Consider the following 20,878-nt stretch of genomic DNA (forward strand, 5'->3'; position numbering starts at 1 on the left):
CCTGGCTCTTCTCCATTAATGAAAAGTACATCCCCCTCCCCCATCAAATTTAGTTTAAAGCTCTGCTAATCAGTACAGACAGTCAGCTGTCCAGAACATTCTTGCCCCACCTGGTTGGTTGCATCCCATCTAACATCAGCATGCCTCGTTGTCCTGGTTTCAGCTGGAATATTTTGGCTTTTGGAAAAAAAACAGCATTGATAACACACCAATGTTTCTATCTTTTGCTGAGCAGTGCCAAACAGAGCCAAGGACATTTTAGTTCCTCAGCTTCTCACGCTGTCCTGCTGGTGTGGGAGGCTAACGGGGCACAAGGAGTTGTGCAGGGACAGAATTAGGACAGCTGGCCTAACCTGGCCAAAGAGATATTCCATACCATATGATATCACGTGGGAGAACAGCTTAGAAACAGCAGAAGTTGATCAGGCAGCCTGCTGCTGCTTGGGGACTATCTGGGCATCAGTCAGTGTGTGGTGAGAAATTGCTTGTGCATCACTTGTTTTGTTTATATATGTATAAAATTATCATAACCATTTATCCTTTCTTCCTGTCCTCCTTTTCTCTCACATAGTAAATAGTTTTTTATCTCAGTCCATGAGTTCCACTTTACTTTCGTGGCTTTTTTTTTTCCCCAGTTCTTTCCCCCCTCTGCCCCCCCAAGAAGGGGGGACGCAAGCAAGTAACTGTGTGGTGCTTAGCTACCAGCAACAACACTAGTCTCTGAGAGGTACATCCAAGATCACAGAACCCAAAACCTGAGCGTGACCCCATCCACACACCCAATTAGACTAACCAACCCATTCTTCTCCTTGTACTCAGATCCTAGTCAGACAGAGCTGTCATTCTGCTGGTGTCACTGCGCAATATCATGAATTAATCTTTCTCTCCTGTTCTTGAATACTATGCTGCCTGGTAATTTCCTCAAGCAATCTAGCCACTTGCTTTAAAAGTTCATCAAGCCACACACAATTGCATCCATGACACCTTCTCTGTCCTCAGGCCCTTGGAACAGTTTCTGATTCTGGAAGATTTGGATTCCTTTAAAATGATCAGAAAAAGGTGGAGGAACTGAAACCAAAATGATATCACAAAATCCTTTCCAAGAGTACTACGTAAATACTAAATTGGAAATGGACTGGTGTGGGAGGGGTTCTTGTTTTGCTGTTTTAAATACTGTTTTGTTTGTTGTGGTTTTGGGTTGGTTTTTTTTTGCTTCAACACACTGGCAGGTAGACTCTGAAAGGAACAGGTTCTTTAAGTTAGATGTTTGATAAACCATTTGTAGAGCCTAATGGATGCTTTTATAAATACTTTTCAAACCTTGCTTTGAGCTTCTTTTCAGCTATTTAGGTTCTGAATATGAGAAGTATTTAAAGCTTGTATTCTGAGAACAGAAAGACATAATTGCTACAAACACCATTAATTACCTCTGATTTTTTATTGCAGCAATATTGCATATTGCTGTCAACTAGAAAATCAAAAGTAATTAGTATTCAGTGAAAATTATCTTTTAGCTGAACATGGTATTTCAAATATTATTTGAGTTTGCTTACTTACTATATCCTGTCCACTTTAATTTCTGTATCTACAAAAAGAAAAGCATCAATTTTTACATGTGAAGAGACAGAGTCTGACAGTTATGCAAAGAAAAAAGAACACAAAGATGTTTCTCTGCATCTTTCTACCTGTTGCCTCTTGTCCTCTCTCTGGATGCCACTGAGGAGAATCTGGCTTTATTTTCTTTAAACCCTCCATTCTGACATTTCTAAATGTTGGTAAGTTCTCTCTAGGCTGAACAATCCCAGTTCTGTCAGACTCCTCTGTGATGCTACAGGAAAAAATTATCTCTATACTGGAATTCTCAATAATAATTTCTTTAAATTATTCTACAAGAAAATATGAGCTTTCTGGAGGACTAAAAGCAGTCCTCAAGAAATAAGAAATAACACATTGATATAATCAATTTCCTCACTCATAGTAATCAGGGAAGACTTCTTAATATCTCCTTCATAAAAGAAAATTTTGCCTACATATCCATAGCCTATATAAAATCTCCACTGAGTACGGCAATCCTCTACCAACTAGCCTGAAATAAATAAAAATTTAAAAGGCATATTTTATGAAAAAGCCAACAGAACATAAAAATCCAATACTTAAACATCCCTAAACTGAAGAAATTGTGTAGAACCACATCCCCTACACCATCATGGGGTTGAATAATCTCTCCTTTTAACCAGATTCTCCAGCTTCTACATAGATTTGCTGTTGGCTGGGGAATTTCCTTCTTCCAAGTGTGTAATCACAGCTGTAAACTGTCTAGAAATCATTGCCAGACCATGAAAAGTTGAGGACTAACCCTCTGTAGGATGCAATTTATAGTAGGAAAACCATTAACAATTGATGAATTCAAGATCCTCCAGTGGTTTCACTGTGACATTCTATATTCAAACATTCCTAAGATTCCCAGAATAAAGTTCTTAGGTTTTGTTTTGCTTTTTTTTTTTTTTTTGACAATAATTTTGTTCTAAGTTTCTCCCATCTTCAGACTCATTGTTCTACTTTGAATGTCTATTTTTACCTGCTGGTGAGAACTAGGCTGATCAGAACCATTCTCTTCTTCATTAGACTTTTCCAGTATGCATCATTGCTGTCCTAGAAAGCTATGAGTCATGGATTGCTACAAGCATTGTTCAAGAAAGACACGTGTGTGTATGGGATGTGGGGGAGGGGGGAAGAAAAAAACATTTCACAAAAATATGATACTGAATGGTTGATCAGATTTTTGGCTAGGAACTATTCCTACTTTTAACTATTCTATCTCATTATTTAAATAAAGTTTTTTTAAAAAAAGTTATCCTGAAATTTGTGGTTAAAGGAGGAACACATTCAGGAGATGCCTGGAGACAGTCAGTAGAAGTCTGTATTTGAAGAGTTAATCTGAAACAGAAGTATCATTCTATCAACCATGAAAACTGATTTTCATTCAGTGAAGGAAGCAATATAAGAAAAACAATAATCTTTAAGTTCGATGTTTTCCCTTCTATAAATTGCTCGAATAGTTTTTCCAGTGCCATTATTTCTTATATCACACTCCTATCAGATATATTTTATTTTCCACTAGGAAAAAAAAAAACAGCAAACATTTGCTAAAATTGTATGGTTTTTTATGGGAATTATCCCTAACAATATTGCTTCATTTAGCCATAGCCTGTCAGCTGAGAATTTAACCACTCTCATTTCAAAGTCTGAAACTGATCAATAAGCGATGTCCTTCATGCATCAGCAAGAAATACAATCCTACAGTATTTTTACTTGTGTGCTTTATTACTGCTCACCCTTTCCTTCTTATATCCCTGGGAAGATATTGACTCACTACTAATATTAAATCTGAAAATTGCTATTAAGCCATGTGGTATAGGAGTCAGAAAAGTGAAGGCCTTGAATCCTTACAGGCTTTTAGGAATACATAACTAGATTCTTCTCTGCACATTCATATGCATCTTGGTAGTCCAATGAAAAAGTCAGACCCACCAAACATGAAGGCTACTCCAAAAGTAATGCTTCTTATTTATTTCCATGGAAACTAACACAGACAGAGCACAAAAACCCTATTTGATAGAGAATCCCACTGCCTCCATTGCCACTGCTGATATACACCACTAACTACCTTAGCGTGCTCACATCCATGGTTTGGTCTCCATAAAAATTCAGCAAGCAGTGACACATCTTTGCTTCATATGCACTTCCCTGTCAGAGACCATTTCATCAGCCTGCCCCTCTGCTGCCATCTGTCACACCACAACAAGATGCAAGGGAATACTGTTAGGAAGGTTCAGCCTCTACTGCCACACCACCAATATCCACCTCTGACACTGTGGGCCAACATAACAAAATAGGAGGCATTAGTTTCAGAATATCCTTTATTTGATGTAAAAGAATAATAATTGGTAGAAAAGGTGATATTCCTATATGATTAAAAATAAAAAAACACATCAGCTCAATTCTAACCCGATAATGATTTTCTGAGAACTGTTATGAGCTAAAGAAAAATAACAGTGCCTGAGAAAACAATAATTTGAAAACAACTCTGTGTATTACATTCTACATTTGCATTTCTGACATAGTTTAATGTTCCAACAGACAGAATTTCATTTTGATTGTGCAATCCTTTTCAGTGTTTTGATTTCAAAGTCAAAAATAAAACAGTTTACGTAGTACATCAATATTTAATTAAAATCCTGTGTGCTTGCACATTTTGTTTTTAAAGGGAAAGAAAGCAGAGCTATTTGTTTTAGTCTTTCAAGGCACCTCTGGCTTTCCTCAATTAAATTTTGGGCTTTTTGATCCTACAACCACAAGCTACACATTTCAGAGCCAAATTATGGCTATCGGTCATTTTTGCAAGAGAATAATAGTAATGACCAGTACTCAACCCTCCATACCAAATATGAGTAACTTATCCATTGGCAGACTAATAGTTTATGGCACAGACATTCATTTCAATGAAGATCACTTACGTTTATTTATTTATCCCTTTCAGTATCAGGGAAAGGCAAAACAAAAAGCCAATGTCTTTCTCCAGTCTTCTCAGGATTTCAGTCTCTCAGAATTGCTTTGCTTTTCCTGAACAGTGAGGATGCTGGCTAGGAATGCTACAAATAAAATGGATACAGACCCTGGAAATAACACTATCAAGTTTTACTATTTAGTATAGGGAATATTCCAACCTGAGATGTCAATCATTTTGCTACTACTAGTTTCTCTGGGGCTTTAAGATTACACCAACGGGCTTTGGGAACTGTTACATGAGATGATAAATAATTGACAACTAACTGCATATATGGGTGTATTCCAAGGGATCTATACTTTATAATTTAAACTCCCAGTGAATTCTTGGAAGATGGAAACAAACACAAGAGAATGCCTGATTAGTCAATGATCTGCCCCCAGCTTTAAAAACTGGGGAAATTCAAATCGGAGAAACCTGAACAGAAAAACTGAAGACAAAAAAAAAAAATTGAAAAACTGGACTGACAAAACAAGAGTGAAATAATCCAGTTTTACCATAGCAATCAATAGAGAAGTTTACAGGCTATATTTTTAGACAGTTTTTCATAGGTGTCACTTCAAATCAAGTAGAGAATGTACGGGGAATCAAGGTATAACAGACCCAGGTTTAACAAGATGTAGAATCTGAAAAGAAAAATTAGAAGAAACTTAATAACAGTGTCTTGCAAAACTAGAATCCCAGATAATCAAATAACCTATCAGGAAGTAAACTCTTCCTTACATGGAAGCACCAAACTGAAACTAGGTTTAACTACCACAAACTGTAATTAGTATTTCCCACTACAGTGCTTTGAGAAAGAAACATAGCACTACTTCTACATATTACATAAATTAAGTGTGGTATGGATACATAAACATGGTCACATTGAAAGCTTGCTGGTGTTAATGGAAAATAGCTTTGATTTAATCCTAATTCCACTGTTAGAGATTTTGATAGTGCGAAGATTTCTGGAAAAAAACACAAGGAAGGCAGTATGAAATATGATCTGAGATCTTCTCCTTACTCTTCATAATTACTCGGTACCAATTATAAGGTTTAAAAGTCTCATCTAATGTCTTTTTATTATTTTCTCTTTTTATTAGAAATAAACCTCTTCTCTCTTACACTGTCATAGTAAAGTGACCTGCACTGCCTAATCAAAGTGTAAAGATGTGACCAAAGGAGGAATGCTCCCGGCAAGTACAGAACAAAACTACCTCCAAACTAAACAGATGCCTTAGTGTCTCCTGGTACCCTCAGCAACATTGTACTGTACCTCTGCAAAGATCTTATTTACCACTATTTCCTCTCATCATTTTGTGATTCTGTGTCTTCTCAGCGGAAAAGAAAATGGTGAAAGGAATACTTCTAGCCTTATGGATAAATTACAATGCAAGCAGTAATAGGCATCTTGGTAAAGAACCTGAGCCCTGACTCAAACTGTGATCTACAGTGCTTTCCTTGCAGGTCCAAAAGGCAGCATAGCCTTGAGTTTTTGTGATGTTTCCTAAAACAGCTCAGTAATGCCTAAAAATAAGACTTTATGAATTTGCATCAAACTTCGGGAAGAGAAGTCTTCTCTGACAAGCTAGTTATCATGGTGCAAGAAGTAACTAGGATCTCTTCATGAGGATTTTCCAGGCATTTTATTGACATCACAAGAAAACATATTGAGAACGCTGCCAGAGTCCAGATCTTCTCTTAATGGTGATGTCATGTGCACAGGAGATAAGGAGATGAAGAAGGTTACATTTCTAATTTTGTAGCCTTAGAATGACTGTGATAGCAAACAGGAAGTAAAATGAATCAAGCCACACTGTTTGTATTCTTCAAGCAATCTTCAGCTCTGACACTACTCTCTCTCTTATCTCACTGTTGACCGCTAAGAATACAAAATAAACAAAATCCTCTATTTACTCTACTTAATCAAGCCCCTAGTGGCAAAAAAAAAAAAAAATCTATGTTCTCTAGATATTTGAACTGCAAGACAGCAGTAATAACATATACTGAATGGTGCCTTTACCAATCCATGCCCTAGATGGATAACAATACACTCACCATGAAAAAGGTTTGGTTGAAGACCTCAGAGGTTATGAAGGCAGAAAAAAAAAAAAAAAAGCTATGCCTGGAACATTGGTTTATGATATCGCTGAGAAAAAATAAATGAGTAGCAAGAGGATTGTTGTAAAAGTGAAATACTACAGGTGTGCAAATATCCTCATTATAGATAGTAACGGGAAAAAATGTAGGAACAGCATATATCACTTAAAATTCAGGAGTTTTAAGACTTAACATGGTAAAAATGCTTCTGTAGTTGGCAGCAGCATAACAGAAAGAGCTCAGTAACTTCTGAGTAGAATGTAATATTGTCAAGGTTCTTTAAGGAGAGGTCAATGAAAGAGGAAAAAAAGTGGAATGCATATTTCTGTTCATGGAGGAAACTATCCATCATGAGCACAGCAGAATTCTCCGGTAACCTTTTTAGAAAGACCCACATACAGCTGTGTTCTTGCTTTCAGATATATACTTACATTCACCTGTATGTAACAGCAATATGTAATTTTACGAGCTGTGTTCTGTAGGAGTTTCCTGTCTCATTACATATTTTTATATCCTTGGTAGAAGAAAAACAATGCAGATATTAATACAGAACTTCGCGTATTATTCATACTTTCACACATAATATACTTTCTTTGGATTCCTAGGTAACAAGAGCAAAAATGCATCAGAAGCATCCTAGTGAAAAGAATTTCTAATGCATCCTCAGTCCAAACATTACCATCATTTTGAGATGTATTTTCAAGTATCAGACAGAAAATTACATTCGAAGTTAAGCCAAAGCATCTCGGTGTGGAAGTACAACTTTAAGCTTCTAATAATAAAACAATCTATTTTAAGGAAGAAACGCTACTCTGATTCTGCATGTGCTTTCTTGGAGTTTCAGAAATTAATCTTGACTCTCATATTATAATTTCAATCTAGCTCATTTCGATTTACAGTTTTCCATTAGACCATAGAGCATGCTGTTGATATCAGATTAATTCCATCATTTACTGTTATTTCCAATCATGGTCTGAATGTTTAAGGTTAAGTGAATTCCAATCTGTTATAACTAAACAGCCATTCAAATGCAAAGATCTAATTGTTGATCAGAAACCACAATATCATTGCTTCTGGCTAGCATGAACAGGTATGCACGAGTTAAAACACCTACTGGCCAAGCATTTAGAGACAGATGAGCATGACACTAATTATATTGCTAAGTACCTTTTAACTTTGAAAAACATCCAAAACTTTACATATCTTATACCTTAAAATGTTTAGGCAATCTCTGTTTTTGCCTCCCTCACTTAAATGGTCAGTCACTACAGCAATACAAGACCTGTATATTTTCATGCAACTTCAATCACAAACCAAGCCATTCCTATCCTGGGCTCGTTTTTCCTCAGTTATGTTGCAGTAACGGAGGCTGAGATGTTCTTGTACCTTATGCATCTTTACGACAACTGCTTATAGAAATTATTTAAGTGATTTGTTAACAGATTTTTGAAAAAGTTATTAAACAACTTGCTTTGTGACTTTCTTGCTTTATGAGCTTGTCAAGGAATTCTTTGTTATTTGACCCATTATTCCTTTAAATAATTATGCACACACCTCCTCTGAAGGCCACTCACATTTGTACTGCTGAATTCATTTTTCAGGGACTCTCTCCTTAAGGACATGCACGATTTTGCTCTACAGGAGATTAATGCTGATAATCTTTCTAATAGTGGTAAATTCAAAATTTAAATGACCTTTAGAAATTCCTATTTGTTGTATTTGAGTATCACTCCATATGATCAATAGACAAATACTGTGAATGTTCAGGAAGTAAATAAGCTTTTTTTTCCCAAAGATTTTTCTTTCAAAAAACTAGAATGAATAAATACATACATTTACTTTCCTAGCTCCTTTGTTCCCTGTTCATAAGTTCTATTTCTTTGGCAGAATTATTGCAGCCAGCAGTTTCCCCCTTGATAGGAGGATGAAAGAAACCCTCTCCCAAGAAAATCCTAGTTTCATTTGTCTCAAAAGTATCTTGCAAACTGCAAGAATAAAATCATCAAGCTATCTGGCAGAAATAAAGATGTTGGTTCATCTGCAGTTGAAACCTTGGAGTATTAAACACATCTGGGTATAAAATGTCTTTTTCTATGACTAAATATTACCAGGTTTTATCCCCTTTTCTGTGATGCAATAAGAGTTAGCTAAATATAGTACACGTGCAATGAATGCTTAATGCTCAGCTACTCTCCTCTCTGGAAATCAGCTGACCACGCACATGTTGTAAATCTTTACCAAGATTTCTCTGCTAGACAAAGTAGTGCAGACCATGGCATTCTCCATAGCCCTAGTCATCTGTCATACAGACCTCAGACCTGATTGGAGCGTGCTATTACTCCATTATGATCTATTTCTCCATTGAAAGGAAAGGGAAAGAAAGCGTGTGTGAGCAGAGCACCATGCATTAGGCTTTAATCTCACTATGGTATAGGAATCAGGCTAGGACTGTACCCAGACCTGGCAAGCTCAAGAGTTTCCAGGTCTATCACTTTAACAGACTCATCAATATCACATGATAAAGTCAATGGTTTAATGACTCAAACAGTGATATTTCACTACATGAGAGAGACGCCCAAGGATAGACCCAACAGAACAAGCAGTATCTGCTATCTTTTTACATGGCTCCTGCCACGTTTCCTTGAATTCACTTAACCATATTCAGTGAAAGTCAATGTTTCAAGGTCTATCAGACTTTTATCTTCCCCAAGCTTCCCGCTGTAGGAAGAATGTCTAGAGCCATTGGTACACGAACAGTCTTCTACAGATAATAAGAGAATCTAAAATAGTACAAGGTTTTTGAGTGCCTATTAGAATACAGTCAAGACAAAATGTTCTATAAAGCTGCAGGCCAGTGCTTCTGACAGGATTGTGCCAATATGGAAAGAGACAGATCTGTAGAAGATAAAGAGCAATCCATAAAATCATCGAATCACAAGGTTGGAAAGGACCTACAAGATCATCTAGTCCAACCATCCTCCCATTACCATTGCTACCACAAGCTACTAAACCATATCTCATAGCTTCCCATCCAGAAGCTTCTCCACCACCTCCCTGGGCAGGCCATTCCAGTGCCTGACCACTCTTGAAGAGAAAAAGTTTTTCCTTATGTCTAATCTAAACCTCCTCTGGTACAACTTGTGGCCATTTCCACAGGTCCTGTTTGTTGCCTCAGAGAAGAGGCCAAACCCCTCCTCATCACAACCACCCTTCAGGAAGTTGTAGAGTGCAATGAGGTCTCCCCCGAGCCTCCTCTTCTCCAGACTAAGCAATCCCACTTCTCTCAGACACCCCTCATAAGACTTGTGCTCCAGACCCCTCACCAGTTTTGTTGATCTTCTCTGGACACATTCTAGGGCCTCGATGTCTTTCTTATAGTGAGGGGCCCAAAGCTGAACACAATACTCGAGGTGCAGCCTCACCAGTGCTGAGTACAGGGGGATGATTACCTCCATGCTCCTGCTGGACACACTATTTCTAATGCAGGCCAGGATGACGTTGGCCCTCTTGGCTACCTGGGCACACTGTCAGCTCATGTTCAGCCGAGCATCAACCAACACCCCCAGGTCCCTTTCCTCTTTACAGTCATCCAGCCACTCAGCCCCAAGCCTGTAGCACTGCGTGGGGTAATTGTGGCCAAAGTGCAGGACCCGTCCCTTGGCCTTGTTGAACGTCATCCCATTCACCTCAGCCCAGCAATCCAACTTATCTAGATCCCTCTGAGGGGCCTCCCTACCCTCAGGAAGATCGACACTACCTCCCAGCTTGGTGTCATCTGCAAACTTACTGAAGGTACACTCAATCCCCTTATCTAGGTCATCAGTAAAGATATTAAACAAGACGTGCCCCAGTACCAACCCCTGGGGGACACCACTTGAAATGGGTCACCAGCTGGACTTAACTCCATTAACTACTACCCACTGGGTATGGCCCTCCAGCCAGTTCCTTACCCAAAGAAGGAACCAAAAAGGTATACCATGTCAAAGGTTTTGCTGAAGTCTAGGCAGACTACATCAACAGCCTTTCCCTTGCTATAGTTCCTCTGAATAGCAATGACACACACTGACAGGTAAGAAATTCTTTGGAAAGCTTCAGTGAAAATATTTTAATGCTAAGTGAAGTACATGAGTGATCTCTTCAGGAACTGATGAGCTGGGCCTCAGGTTACTCCAGAAGTGACAAGAATAAACTTGAAGGTAAATTTGGCAAATAAAAGAGTCAAGAGAGGAAAGCAGGAGGGAATAAAAGAAAGAAAAATTACTAGGAATACTGTGTTTAAGGAGAAGGAGCTGAACTTCTAGGAGGAAGGATTCAGTTGTGTCTGTGTTACTTCATCCTCCTTATTTTTAGCAGAGAAACAGTTATACAGTATCATTTCTATTTAAAACAAATGCAGCTACAGTGAATCCAGAAGCAATTACTGCTGACTTGGAACTAGTTCAGACTTAAAACCCTTCCTCCTGTGTCATCTCAGGCTTCTGTTTGTTTGTGGGCTCTCAGCTGTAGCTGCAAGATTGCTGAACTTTACTGCCTGGTGACCACTCAGTTACTATGAATAATTTAAGAGGTCAATAAATTATCATGCTCTGCAAACCATACAAGAGTCCTATGATCACTTTGAGACCTCCAAAATGTTAAAGTGTTCTACAAAGGAAAAGTAGTCCTGTCACTGATTGATTGTTATGAATTAAGTTATCTGACTATGATCTCAGGATTAGTACACTGAGACCTCAACTACATCCACAAGTTTATCAGCCTTGAGGTTTTGCTGTTGTTGTTTTGTTTTTGTTTTTGTTTTTTTTAAAAAAAAGCTTTTCTGAATATCTTTTCATTCTCTGAACAGTTCAGTTGGAACAGAAGACACTTATTTGTGTACTACTTAAACAGCGAAAAACTTCTTCCACTTACTCATTTATTATAAAAGCTTATTACAGTTACTTTTGAGCTTCTGGTGCCTGTTTATGCCATGGCTATACCTGCAGAGCACTATTACAGTGATAAGTGTTTAAATCATAAAAGTCTTACAGCTGTTTCTTTTCAACATTCCTTTGCTGTATTTACATTCTTGTTCTCAGCTAAGGACTCTGACTTTTTCCTATTCAGCTAGATTTTAAATCTGCAATTCAGTTTCTCTTTCCATGAGACCCTCATTTGTCTCAGTAGGATCTGTTAAATAATGGCCCTGGCCTCATTGTAGTCATTATGGAATGTCAAACTTGCTTGCAAAGAACCTACAAATAATCATTTTGGGAAACCATTTATACCACCCTGTGTTCTAAAAGCCTGTAACACTTGAAATGCGTACTAGAAGGTTAAGAAAGAACAATAGAATGAAACCATTTATCCAATATAAAAGTTATAGTAAATAAAGTTTTGCTAAAATATTACAGTGGGTTTCTATTCTGGCCTGAGGAAAAATAAATAAATAAAGGATATTTGGAATTTATCTCTTTTAAGATCATTCTGTGTTCACTGACCCACCCAGTTAAACATTCAAACCACTGTGACTAAGAGCATCTCTGAACCCCACATCCAGGTGCAATTTCTGATTCCATATTGGGACAGGACTCAAATGCAGAGCAACTTTCAACCCCTTTGTCTTCTGCAGGAAGGGATTAACATGACTGAACTGGAAAAGAGCCACAAAGTGATCTGAAAAAATCCTTGGCTTGGACAATCAGGTGTGCAGGGCACCAGGCCTTCAGAAGAGGGTATAAAAATTTGTAATATGCGGGGCAGATTTCTACTCTACTAGAAACACATGCATGTGGGTGCACACATGGATTTAAAATGTGAACCTGAGAACAGAAATGCGTCTGCTCTTATATTTTCCTTGGTTACATCAAGCCAAGCTGAAGTTGACACACTTTCAGGGCACGGTCAAGTTCTATTGCCAGCTGATGAAAATGAGCTTGTGGAACCACAAGGTTCTTTAAATCAGCAGGACAACTGCTAGTTTCTCTCATTTCTCAGTACCTCCTCTCCCTTTACACTGGTCAGTAGTTTTTCCCCCTACTATCTTTACTCTAAGTTTACAACTCACTCTTCACAGATGGACATACAATTGCTAAAAAGTGACAGACTCACGGAACTGAAAGCATGTCTTTCTTGAAAGCCAGCAAAGAAAAATAATTTTTGTAGGGTGCAAATCATTCTCAAATAGACGGCAATGTTTGGTCAAATGACATCTAATTCTAGAAAGACTGTTTAAAACTGCTATTAAACCTGAGGTAAATGTAATAAGTAAGGTGAAATTTAACTGGAGTTTTCCAAATTACTTTCCATTTTTATTGCTGTAGCTAAAACTCTAGACAAAGTGAAAATAATACATACATTTCCCAAATAATTCTTGACGATGGAGTCATCCAAGAAGTTTGTTGTTATTATTCTTTCCTCTCCAAAGAGGCATTTAACTGTTATTGCTGAAAGTTAAGCTTATTGTTCAATCAGTTTCCTTTCTCCTTACATACTCATCGTGTTATACTGGATTTTCCTTCAACATGAAAAGTTCCTCTCTTCTGTCCAGCTCCCATGATCATCATCTCCTTCATCATTTCATGACTTCTGCATTTTTATAATATTGTCTTCTCTCTTCTTTTTCTAGGAAATGCCACTATTCGTATCCTCAGTCTTCCTTATTCTCCTTTCCCATGTCTCTACTCTATCCTCATACAAACAGGAACTCCCTTTGTTAAAATGCTTCCATTAGCAAGAGAATTTAAATTTAAAGTAATTAAGTGGCAGGTATGCTTACATCTTGTGTTGTTCACAGTTCCGGACTGATGCTATTTAATATGTCACACCAAAGATCTTTCATATAATCTACGGATCACCGCTGAACACGCTACACATTTTTACCCTCAAATCATAGAAATTATGGGTTGGAAGGGACATTGAAGATTATCTAGTTCCAATTCCTCTGCTGCAGGCAGGGTTGCCAACTACTACATCAAGGAGTAGAACAAGCTGCCCAAGGTCCACATCAACCTAGCCTTGAACATTTCCAGGGATGGGGCATCCACAACCTCTTTGGGGAACCTGCTGCACCACCTTACCACATACTCAGTGAAAAACTTCCCCCTGACCAAACGTTAACAGATGGTTCACATAAGAATTGCCATTGCAGGATTCAGGTCTACAACGAAACGTTTTTAACCCCTCATTCCTTAGCAGTAAATTCAGATGTCATCATTTTATTAACTGGAAGTTATTTGCAGGTATATATGCATTCCTGAATATCTTTCAAACTGAATATCTTGAATGAAAGAGCTGAAAATGGTTTCTTCCCTGGAAAGAGAAAATTTGATCAATACCATTTCAGAAGACCAGACTGAAATTATTCACCTGAGAATGACCTGGAGAAGACTTCTAAACAAAAGAACCAAGTTCACAACTAGAAAGCAGAGTGTTCTTCTGTGCAGAGAAAAAAAAAAAAAAAAAAAACAAGGACTGAAATTCTATTCACAATTTCCAACTCAGAACAGACTCTAGGAAAAATGACTGTGGGCCAATCTACTATTCCAATTTTTATTACAAGTTTTGTTTAACACTGAATGCTATAGCAAGGTTGTAATAAATCACTTGAAAGAAATGAAGTTCCCAGAGCCATCATGCTGAAGCTGAAAAGTTAGATGTGTTTCTGACAGATGTTTGATATGCACTATTGATAAGAACTATCAACTTATTCTGTCATTACATTCTTAGTTCTGGTTTCTTGAAAGCAAACTGTGGGCGAGAATACAAGTTTCTTTTCATATAATCTTGAAACAACATGTTATGTATCTGCTACAGAAAAAAAAAATCTGTAAGTACTGGGGATTTCTCCAACTGAACTCCTACTGCAAATCCAGAAATAAACTGCAACTTTAGGTTCGCTTCACTGTTGGAGGTAAACCCTAACACCGTGATGGTTCTCTAACTAGCTAGACTCCTTCAGTTCTCACTTTGAAGTTTAGGCACAATAATAGGGAAATACATATATTTATTACTTCTTTTAATCCAACACACCACACCGCTGGTGCCCTCAGGAAAAAAGTCTTATGCCTGCTGCCCAGTATGCAGCTCTGCCTGTGTCACGCTATAACACAAAATTGTTTATACTTAACACAGTACTCGAACACACAACATAGATTGTATTATAAAAGACACAGATTATTGAAATAAAACCTGTTGCTCGCTAAGAAAAAATACACTGAAAAAAATCAATTCACAGTAAAACAAACGTATTTTTTATTTTTATGTATTTTATATTTATATATATATATGTAAAGAACCTATCCAGTCATCAACATGGGTGCTATCAGGCTAGTCTTTCAGCTAAATATCAGTCTATGTGTATTGTTCTACTGTTAACACTGATCAATGAATTATCATCAAACTCTAGATATATTTTAAATTTCATCTGGTTCTCTTTGTGTCACTGTTGAGCTAAACAGATGGAGCGTAAAACAAAAAAAAAAAGGAAGAACAAAGCATAAGTAAGCATCATACATGGATATAGAACAACCAACTAGTTCCTCCATGAAAACACATATAACTCATATAACCTACAAGTACTGTTGCTTGTTTCTCCACTACTTACAGATGAAGATGATCTGCACCTTAAATTGACTTGATTTGAGTAGCCTCATCATAAATATACCTACCCTTCAACCACCATGTCAAAAGCCTTACTAGAAGCTTTCTTCTCACTAGAAAGCGTATGATGTCTCCTAAATAATGTCAGAAGAAACTAAATCATATAATTTTTCTAAACTAAACATATACAAGATGCTGTATTTTATGATTAAAATCTCAGTGGAAGTCAAACATCATAAAAACTCTTAGAATAGCAGAAGGTCATAAATTATTCAAATAAAAATAGAAAAGAAGCCCAACATTATTGAAAAAATAACAATAGCAACTGCTTGAAGTTCTTTCTAGGATAGATATTACACAATATTTAACGGAACAAGAGTAAATAAAGGTTTAAGTGTGCCGATGAGGCCTTCTTGTTTCAGCTACAAGAAGTAGTGCGCTTACAGGCTCTCCTCCTGATGAGGGATTTCAGCCACCTACAGTGTCTGCTGGGAAAGAAACACAGCAGGCTCCAAAAATCCCAAAGACTCATGGAGTACATTGAGGATAAATTTCTGGTCTGGGTAACCAGAAGTGAAGCAAAAGAGCAGACCTTTGGCTGCTTAAGGAATTGTTGGATGGTAAACTCCTGATAAACTGTCCTTAGGGACATAAGAACAGAACAGAGCTGGCAGCACTTTAAGGACATCTTCTTGAGAGCATAAGACTTCTCCATTCCCCAGCATAAGAAGCCAAGCAGAGGAGGCAGGAAACAGACATAGCTAAGCAAGGACCTCCTCCTCAGAATGGGGGATTAGAGAGACATGTACAGGCAAGGGTAGCAGGGATGTGAAGCCCCAGAAGAATATAGGGATGTCATGTGGGCATGCAGAGATGGGATCAGGAAAGCCAAGGCAGAGATGGCACTGAACTTGGCAAGACACGTGAAGAGTAACAAGAAGGCATCCTACAGGTACACTGGCCAGGAGAGACAGGACAAGGAGAGTTAACCCTTTCTGATAAATGAGAAAGGAGAAATGGTAACAGCAGACATAGCTTTTAGTTTAAATAGATTCTGATCAAATGTTAGGAGAAAATTCTTTACTAGGTGTTGTGAGGTACTGTAACTGGTTTTACAGAGAAGCTGTGGATGCCACATCCTTGAATGCATTTAAGACCAAATTGGAGGGGCCCTAGATGGTCTGATCTGGTGGGTGGCAACCCTGCCCACTGCAGGGGTTTGGAAGAAAATGATCCTTAAGGTCCCTTTCAACTTAAGCCATTCTATGCTTGAATGATTCTATGAGATAACAGTCTTACTAAGCTAAATGCAGAACTAATTAGAGAATTCTTTTCTCTCATATCCAAGTCTGTCATTTTCAGAGACACAGTGGTAAAGCAGCAATCTCATGGCTCAGCTCCATCAGTAGAATCATAGGCTCATTAAGGTTGTAAATGACCACAAAGATCACCTAATCCAACCACCCACGCCCAATAAACCACATACCTCATTACCACGTCTACCCTTTTCTTGAAAACCTCCAGGGACAGTGATATGAACCCAACTCTGCTCAGAAAGAAGCAAGTATGAGTATGACCCTATCATAGATGTCATTAGAATTGTTTTAAATATGTTTTCACTCAGGTATGGAAAACAGGAAGGAAACCTGTTTATATTTCATACATTGTTTTCAAATTTATTAGCTGTATATAGTTTTCAATAGCCACAGTAAACTTTATGTTAGCATATGGTTTAAGATTGTGTATTCAGGAATAGATTTTAAAAGAAGTATTAACTGTTCAGGCATTTGCTATTTATAACTGAATTAATGCTTTCAAATAGCTTTTGTCATGAAGAAAAGAGAAATGAAGTGATATTTTGTAAGCCCACAAGCTGCAGGCAGTTAGTTCTTAATATATACTGTTCCTTTGGGAATTTGAGGGCTGGGAAAGAGAGGTAGAGAATCTAACATAGTTTTAGGTCTTTTGTCTGAAGAGAGCCTGAGCAAGGAGGTCGCTACTTCTCATTGAATGTTTAAGATGCATTAGCATTCTATTCTGTTGTTGGAAATATTATTATAAAAGATGGGATTTCCCATTTCAGCACACAGTATTGTTACCATTTATATGATCATACTATAACGCTTAGTACGTATACTTTGACAGAATATGTTTGGTATTACTACAGTTTATGCATAGCCTGCAATATCTGGCAATATGGAAAAGAACACATTCTGGCAAAACAGTGCTCTCTTCCAACTTCATTTTTATTAGCAAAGATCACAAAACATCCTGCTCATTAAAATCTGAATAATTTCCACTGGGAGTGCACTTTTCTGAAAATGTTTTCCTACAGCTGGCTTCAAGATAGATCTGCTGGCTAACCAGAGCTCTAATAGGACATTATGCAATCTACAATGCATCATGAAGGCAGTTGCATAATCAGAATAACTATTAACAGCTCCACTAAAAAATGCTAAGTGCTTAAGCACAACCGAGTAACGTGGAACAAACAGAAGCAGTTAAGATTGTCAGTCTGATGTCCTGAACTCAACTTTTACATGTTATTTTATTGCTTCCATTGGAGCCACATTGATTTGTACAGACACAGCACTGAAACACTTCTGTATATTCACTAATCTGCTACATTGTACTGTCCACTACTTCCAGGTAATTCAGACAAAATGTATGAAAGTGGAATGCAATTAAGATTTCTGTCCTGTTACCAAGGTATAGAACACAGAAGCATGCATGACCCACCCCCTTCCCCACCATATACACTCCTGATTGCAGCAAAATGTTAGAGTATCTCTTGCTCCTGAGTATCTTAGCCCACACAAAATAAATACATTTCAGTGATTACAGGATATAATATTTGTGTGACAAGTCTCCATAATTTCAACCTAAAAAGAGCAGTGTGAAATTCAAAGTTCTGTTTATACAAAGAGAGCCCATTAAACCTCACTGATCACACTTAATGGTAAGATGTAGCATACATTCTTGAATTATGTATTTGTGGTCAAAGGACCACTACTGGCTTAAGATGTAGAGGAAACAAATTATCATTCTGATACTACTTTGAAATATTTTACACTACAAATCCCTATAGATCAACATGAAATTGAAAATCTTTTTCAATATCTATCGTATCAATTTAAACTTATCTATACTCCCAAAAGAATATAACTAAGTCCCAAAGAAGTGCTAAGGAACACTGTGTTATCTAAAGCCTTAACAAAGGCCTCTGAATGTTCTAACGAATCTGTAAAGCATCTAACAAAATTCAGGTTTTCCCAAAAGTAAAGATCCTGTTCAAAGCACTTCTATGACCAGATGACTGTAGACCTACTTTAATAAAATAGATATGCTGAGGGATTTAGGACAAATGCTGTATCTTTCAACTGGAAACAGCCTAAAGTAAAAAGGGTCTTTTAACTTTATATTGAACATTATCACATTGTAAATCTAGAAATAAACAGTGGAACTGTACAGGCAAGCACTGGTAAAACAAATGGATTAAACACATTATTACGAATAATTTGATGATTCTATGTTCATTTGCTTTTTGTCACCTGGTGTAATGCTGTAACATGATGGAAAGAGCAGAACGACAGCATAGTAATAAAGTCCTAAGTTGCAGCAAAGAAGAATACACTCAAATACAGCAGCCATAGACACAGAAACAAAGGAAAAAAAAATTGCTTAGCTTTGGAAGGCCTCAAATAGGCAGGGATCTCCAGCAAAATACTCTTACCTCCACTGGCAACCCTTAAATGATGTCTGGGAAGGGGGTGGATCCTGGCTCCACCTCCTTCTGGTCACTCAGGCATCCCATACACCTGAGCTCCCCTGGGTTGGCCCTGCCTTCCCACCAGGTGCTCAATCACTGGTTCAAACTGTGACTTAGCATTTCTGCTACACCTGGAATGATGGAATTGGATAATCAAATGCACTCCTATGCTGTTACTAGTGACAACAAAATAAAATATCTTTACACGCTCTCTCAAAACTCATATACTACTCCTTTACTGCTTTAGTTTCACTGCTTTAATGGTTCAAAATGTTATCTTCAGCCCATTGTAGATTATTGCATATCTATAACTTTGTATTTCTGTTGACTTTTAACAACTTCTTCCCTCATGTCCAGCCTCATGAATATACAATAACCAGCAATCAAACGTCATTTTACTAAATAAGTCAAACTTGCTTACAGAATTCAGCTATATTACTCTGATGGTGCTGAGATAAGTTAGACCATCAGAATATAAATTTTTACATCATCTTCCTCAGATCACCTACCTCTTCAAATGAAGTAGCATAACCATATATCAGTTCCCAGTTCTGGCAAAGTTATCTTAAAACATTTTTCCACAGGAGGGTTTTGACAGAAACAGGTTAGGTAACACAAACACAATACATACCCCAGTCAACTCACCCAAAATAGCTTGTCTAAGACAAGCTTTTGGGTATTTTTCCCTAGAAAGTAAAGTTTTAGTAGCTCTTTGCCATACCTCTTCCATGTTGAAATCATTTTAGAGTTTCAGCTGAAGCGTCCTCCTAACTTGCACAGTATCAATAGTCCTACGCTAGTGGGAGCAGCTAGCTCCCTGATCTGATTGCAACCGTTATCTTTACTTCCCCATTCCTTAGCAAGTATTCATTTAATTTGGGGATCACACCATATCCTCAGTATGCATTAGGAGTTTTCCATACTCTGTTTGTACCTGGCAGCTAAAGTACTAGGAGTTTTAACATTCTTTACAGAGGGTTTTATCTTTTGAATTCCCTACTTTATCTGCAGATTCTTTTGATAAAGGTGCTGTCTTTCACTGATTAATCCACTTTCCATTCTTAATAGGCTCTTTGCTGACTCCTAATTCCATTTTGCCTAGTTCTGGAGCCCTCTCCTTCATTATCTCTTCCACCTCCATCCTACTCCTCCTTTTGCTTGAGATAAAAGTCAATTTTAGAACTTTGAACTACAGGCCTCTTTAACATTAAAGTTCTGGAGTTGTGCAATCCATCTGATTTCATTTAAGAATTAACCTTAAGTTTTAAAAATATTATTTTTAAAATAGATCAGCTGGAAGTAAAATCTGCTGTGTAACCCCATAATCCAACAGGTTTATTAAAAATAAAAATCAATACTTACAAAACCCAGCATCACTTTGTTTTGGCTCAGAAGTTATTTAGCAAAGAAGTCAGACTGCTATCATATCCAAGAGTAAGTGAACTTCATTTTGACCCTCGCACATTAGCTGAGAAAATTACAAGCCCTGAAGTGACCAGGCTTTTCCAGTAAAAAAGTAGAATTCTTTTAAGCTAACAACTTAATTACACAGTAAGTCAGCAAGGGTAAAGCACCATACTATATATGACATGCTACACTGATAAGAAAGGGGTGCAAAAGATGGCTAACTGAAGACAGAATAAGTCAGAAAATAAATATTTAAATTCAAGAGTAATTATTATTTCTTCTACAGACAGAAATCTTAACTGATTTATCTAGATTGGCAACTAAGTTTCAAGAAAGTAATCACACAATCATACCTTCTTTGCTTTACAAAATGAAAAAATATTATTAATTAGGTGCTTAAATTGTTTCTTCAAATTATTGTCTATATTACATCATACTATATTCTATATATAAGCCTACTGAGATTTCTTGTTAAG

The 20,878-nt window shown here is 37.3% G+C and overlaps 1 protein-coding gene across 3 annotated transcripts in view; it reads right to left on the minus strand.

Moving 5' to 3' along the window:
• The window catches only part of GABRG3 (gamma-aminobutyric acid type A receptor subunit gamma3), a 309,089-nt gene that overhangs the window by 246,065 nt on the left and 42,146 nt on the right, over positions 1-20,878 (minus strand). The window contains exon 1 of one of the 3 annotated variants that reach the window (XM_046903913.1): positions 19,717-19,810. The exons of the other annotated variants lie outside the window; for them this stretch is intronic. Coding sequence (XP_046759869.1) covers positions 19,717-19,725 — 9 coding nt within the window. The 5' untranslated portion in view covers positions 19,726-19,810. Of the gene's footprint in view, positions 1-19,716; positions 19,811-20,878 lie in introns of those variants that run through there. 3 annotated transcript variants of the gene reach the window in all.

This window comes from Gallus gallus, chromosome 1 (assembly GCF_016699485.2).
Source record: "Gallus gallus isolate bGalGal1 chromosome 1, bGalGal1.mat.broiler.GRCg7b, whole genome shotgun sequence".
NCBI classification, from domain to species: Eukaryota; Metazoa; Chordata; class Aves; order Galliformes; family Phasianidae; genus Gallus; species Gallus gallus.